General features: G+C 35.0%; 1 protein-coding gene across 1 annotated transcript in view; it reads left to right on the top strand.

Annotated features, from left to right (window-relative positions):
• Nucleotides 1-5,678, top strand: part of LOC106878217 (NBAS subunit of NRZ tethering complex) — a 132,994-nt gene that overhangs the window by 100,206 nt on the left and 27,110 nt on the right. The window contains exons 45-48 of the mRNA XM_014927365.2: nucleotides 324-434; nucleotides 1,484-1,734; nucleotides 3,315-3,433; nucleotides 4,581-4,676. Of these exons, the coding sequence (XP_014782851.1) occupies nucleotides 324-434; nucleotides 1,484-1,734; nucleotides 3,315-3,433; nucleotides 4,581-4,676 (577 nt within the window). The remainder of the gene's footprint in view (nucleotides 1-323; nucleotides 435-1,483; nucleotides 1,735-3,314; nucleotides 3,434-4,580; nucleotides 4,677-5,678) is intronic.

Below are 5,678 nucleotides of genomic sequence, written 5' to 3'. Positions count from 1 at the left end.
ATATATATATATATATATATATATATATATATAGTTGAAATTTACAGAAAAACAAAAGATGAATACAGGTGTATGAACAACAAGCAGGTGTAGTTGTTTGGCACTCTGGAAAGTGAAAAAGTTTTTTACGTTTCGAGTCTATGCTCTTCAGTAGAAAGGAAAGAGAAAGTATAAATAAAAAACAATTGTAGGTTTCTGAAAGATAAGATAATCAACTTCAATTATTATTTTTTTTAAAGCTAATGACTACAGGTTTGTCGTACATTATCAGAGTATACGAAGCATTTTTGGGTATTTCAATAGCAATGATATTTTTTTTTCAGGACAACTGAAGCTGATGTCTTCACTATTGCAATATCTCTAGCAGAACGCTACAATCTATCACAGTGGGAAGTTTACATGACACACTTGGAGTTCCTCTTTTGTGAGAGTGGGTAAGTGTCTTTTGTCTTTGATTTGTTTCTGTCATTATACTGCAGCTGTGCTGGGACTCTGCCTTGAAGAATTTTTTAGTCAAATGAATTGACCCCAGTACTTATTCTATTGGTCTCTTATGTCGAACCACTAAGTTATGGGAATGTAAACAAGCCAACTATAATTGTTAAGTGGTGGTGGGGCACAAAACACAGATACACACACTGAGCTTTTTTTCAATTTCCATTTACCAAATTCACTCCCAAGGCTTTGGTCAGCTCAATGCTAAACTAGAAGACACTTGCCCCAGTGCCTTGCTGTGAGACTGAACCAAGTGCCATGTGGTTTGGAAGCAATCTTTTTATCACACAGCTATGCCTGTGCCTATAATATGATAAATTTTTATATATTTTCTTTTGTTTTTCCCAGTCTGCTAAAATAGTCTCTGTGTAATATGCTACAATGTATTTGGTGTTAGGAAGGGCATCTAGCCATAGAAACTATGTCAAAGCTAACAGTAGCCCCTGACAAGGTCTTGGGGCTCCCTGGTTCCTGTCAAACAGCCCAACTTATGCTAGCATTGAAAACAGACGTTAAATAATAATAATAATGATGATGATGATATAATAATTGGCTTCAAATTTTTGCACAAAGTTGTCAAAGTAGGTATTTTGATTTGCAGATAGGTTGCGCTATTATCTGGAGAATTACATGACCCTTTTTTAGCGTAAATATGACTAATATTTGTTAAATATTATCAAATATTCGCATTTATTTCGAAACCTAGCTTATAAATATTAAAACATTTTTGCAGAAGTGACTTTATCAAAGTAGTCTAATTGATAAGTCAACTCGACAGAAAAAAATCAATAAGTAATGCAACCAAAAGAAGAGATATTAGCCAAGTTCTTTCTTAGATACTGAGCAAGGTCATTTTCCTAATGCAGATAATGTTTTGTATCCCTTCTTTCTGATCTTAAGGCTTGCTCTGAGACTTAATACTTAAATCTTAAGATTCTTCACTCAGTCTTAGACTTCAAAAAATTTAATTTTAATTTTTATTTTTCAGACTTAATACAAATACCTTAATGAAACGGGTTGAAAGTGCCTCTTTGATGCCTACCTTGCTTGAAAATTACGAGCAGTTTATTCAGCGTATGCAGGACTATGTCTATCCTTTCATTGACGGCCAAGACCATTCACGGCTTACCTATTACTATTCATTACTTAGTAAAAATGAAACTGAACACTGGTGGGGTGAAGATCTTAAACCATCCATTCATGTAAATCTGCTTAAGAAATTGCGTCCTGTTGCTGCAGGTATGATGTATTTTTTTTATTCATTTAGAATGTACAGCAGTGAACTTTTGATACAACAGATCTAAAAGTAGGAATTAATATCCAACCATAGATATTAATGTTTAATATAGGCCCAACACTACTAATTGATGGAGACATAACTGATTATATTTAAACCAGTATTTGACTTGTACTTATTTTATCTACCCCAGAAGTATGAAGGGCAAAGTAAACCCCCACCTCCAGTAGGATTTGAACTCAGAACATAAAGGAATGTAAAGAAGTACTAAAAAAGAGGCTCATAAGGCTGTTTCCTTGGATTCTGTAGCATATATATTTTCTCTTGGACGGAATACCTGTTTGTCTCAGAGTTACTCATTTTTGTCAGTGGAGTGGACTAAAACAATGCAAAATGAAGGATTTTTGGTCAAGACCACTTTGCCTGATCCAGAAATCAAAACCCCAATCTTACAACCATGAGTGCAATACCCTAACTGCTAAACCAGTGGTTCTCAACTTGGGTCCATATGGCCATTGGGGGTCTGTATGATCCTCAGAGATCCATTGTTAAAATTTATCTGCAATAAATTGGTTATACTTCTACAATTCACAAAATATTTTAACAATTTTGTTATGCAATTCCTAATAATATTTAACAATAAAATATGATTTTTTAAACATTGAAATGCTGTGGGGGTCCATCTGGGTGAAATAGGAATCAAAGGGGTCCACAGGTATAAAATGGTTGAGAAGCACTGCTCTATACCATGTTACTTTTTTATTGCTTTAATGATTCTGTATATCCACTGTCCTTACCCTACCATAGATATTGGTTTCAAATTTTGGTACATGGCCAGCAGTTTTGGGGGCAGTGGGGTAAGTCCATTAAATAAACCCCAGTGTTCAACTGATACTTATTTTATCAACCCCAAAAGGATGAAAGGCAAAGTTGACCTCAACAGAGTTTGAACCCTGAACATAAAGACGGACAAAATGCCACTAAGCATATTGCTTGCCATGCTAACGCTTCTGCTAGCTCACCACTTTAACTCTGCTATAGATATTGAATAAAAATTTAAGCACTAACTGTTGTTTCTCTAAAAACGATTGGTGCATCTTCATGTTTAAGATGGTGGCATCTTTGTTGAGATCACTGCTTCTTATTGGATTGAAAAAACCTTTTGTATAGAAAACCTTTAAGGCTGCCCATATGACTTGAACCCACATCTCCTGTAGATGTGATACAATGGTAAAATACCTGTCATATCTACAGGAGATGTGGGTACAAGTCCCCCACAGGCAGTCTTTGACTTTTTCGTTTCAAAAGGTTTTTTCAACCCAATATTTACATGCTATTATTTATAACTGTATGAGAGCCTTGAGATCCGTTATTAAAAAAAACCCGAAGAAGCTTAATATGTATTCAAATATGAAATAGAAGCAGCGCTAGTGTAATAAACATTATCGACCACACATACTTAATGTACTGACAAACATGCAAAGCATATATGTTAAGTATGTATGGTTGATAATGCTTAATATATATATTTGAAATTGTGAAGTTTGTAGTTTTATTATTTAATAAGCACATATATTTGTAGGTTTAGATTATAAACTTCTTATGACCAGTGAAGATCCTCTTGTGACTGTAATCCAACCAATCCTCAGCAAAGACAATGTGAACACAATTGCAAAACTATCTTCCAGAATACCATGCAAGGTTTGTTTTAGATACATCTTAACTTCCCTTTTCCATCTTTCTTTATTTTGTCTTTTGTTTTGTGAGTAAAAATTTGTTAAAGTGGTGCATGAATCCTTCAACAATTAGAGTTTAATAAATTTACAGTTTCAAAATTTGATGTGATATTGCCTTCCAAAGATAGGGACCCTCTAGTCTTTCTCAAGTATAACAACAAATGTTATAGCTTAGATGAAATATAAATGATGTATGTACAAAGAAATATTAGAAATAGTTAACATTAGCATATTAGAAATACCACACCTTTCTCTCCCTCTCTCTCTCTCCCTCTTTGCTCTCCTATGGCCTATCCAACCATGTATCTCTCACTCTTTTCCTTCCCATGTCAACTATATCATCATTACTACTCTCTTGTTGCTCCCTTCTGCTTCTTGCATCCCTCTGTGTTCTCTAACTCCTGCACCTATGGCCATCCCCCCCAGCCCATATCTATCATTCTCTACATTGTCCCTTTACAGCTGTTGTCTGCCTCCACCTCTTCTCTCCAATTCCTCTATCTCTTGCTCCCTTCCCATACATTCCTGCAATACCCAATTCTCTCACACACCTAGTTTCTCTGTCTTTACCTACTTCTACTTACCTTGTACTTTGAGAGGTCACCTTGAGACCTTATCTTGAATATTTACCTCCTTGCAGCTATGACTAATCCTTTGTCACTCTCTCCCTTAAATGAGAGTAGCCATGTAGCACCTTCAACAATAGCCTGCTCTGTCCCACCACCTTCCTCCATACTGTAACCCTCATCTCCTTGCATAAAGCTGTCTTCCCTCTCATCCTTCAGCCTATTAAATCCTGTCAAACTGTCCAACCAATGCCAACATGGTATATGGATGTTAAATGATGATGATGGTGTAACCCTTATCAGCTGCGCTCATAAGTTGCATTAACTTCTATTTTAACAAAGACCATGACTGCATATTTTTGTTTTGTTTTGTATGTGCAGCATAAAGACTTTACAATTTGTTGTAGAAAACATACTATATATTTCACAGTAAAGACCATGTTGTTTACTAATTAAAGTTATTAGTACTATGTCTGTATTTTTGGAGAGCGAGTTGTGTGTTTATTGGAAAAGAGTTTGTAATTCCGCTTTTCTTCTTTACTTCAGGCTGGTGGCTTTATCCGTCCTGGCATGGTGTACTCAATATGGGCAGCTAAATCATTCTGGAGATCTAAGGAAAATCGTTCTAAGTTATCAGGGGATGTAAGTATTGTTGCTTTTGACTTAACTTCTATGACTTCTTACATCTTAATAATAACACATTCCTGTTGTTGCTTCCCCAAAAAGTTGAGTAGAAAAAAAAGACAAAGTGGAAAAAATGAAAAAAAAGTCACAGATACAAAAAGCATAATACACAAACTCGTATAACACATAAAATACACATACTAAAGGCAGACTGAAGGAAATAAAATAATTCAATGAGTAATAGAAAAAAGAAACTAAATAAAAGACATGGATACAAACAGTATTGTAAGCAAGCCCATATACACGCACACAAAAAATACATGTACTAAACACATAGACGTGCATGTGTGCACACACACACATGCACATGCACACACAAATACAGATGCAAATGCATGTGTAGATAAGAATACATACTGCAGAAAGACATAATGGACTAAACAGAATAGGAGGGGACGTGAGATGGAGAATCATTGAAGAGGCTACAGGATGTGTAACAAAAGATTTCTGGCTAAAGACACTAAAATAAGAATACTAATAAAGCTGAAGTGAAGACCAATTATATAGTGTGTGTTCAATTGACAAAAATATAACCATCACCAATTATAGTAATTCTTACTAATTTCATTAATTTTGCAGTAAATTTAAATTGTAAACATGGTAATCCTATATTTTATTCATCCAGCCAATTCACCTGTACATTTTGTTTTTCAAAATGGTTTCTGCTATTTTCTTTATCAGAGATTGTTAGTACCTAAAAAAATGTTGTTTGCAGAAATACATCTCCGTAATCATGGTGTTACACAGGTGAGAGATGGCTTTTGTCTTGAAAAGTAAACAAGTCTTACATAGGGTTTAATTTCAGTTCAGTGTGAATTCTGTTCTGTCATATAAACCAGTATTTCTCAAACATTTTTTTACCTCTAACGTGTTACCAGCACAGGTGCCAGTAATGTGTCACTAACACGAGTGCCTTTAACGTGTCTCCGGCATAGGCGTCTCTTGTGTGTCACTAGCACA

The sequence above is a fragment of the Octopus bimaculoides genome, chromosome 15, assembly GCF_001194135.2.
Source record: "Octopus bimaculoides isolate UCB-OBI-ISO-001 chromosome 15, ASM119413v2, whole genome shotgun sequence".
Classification (NCBI taxonomy): domain Eukaryota; kingdom Metazoa; phylum Mollusca; class Cephalopoda; order Octopoda; family Octopodidae; genus Octopus; species Octopus bimaculoides.
The sequence above is the reverse complement of the archived record's forward strand: the minus strand, read 5'-3'. Positions and strand labels throughout refer to the sequence as shown.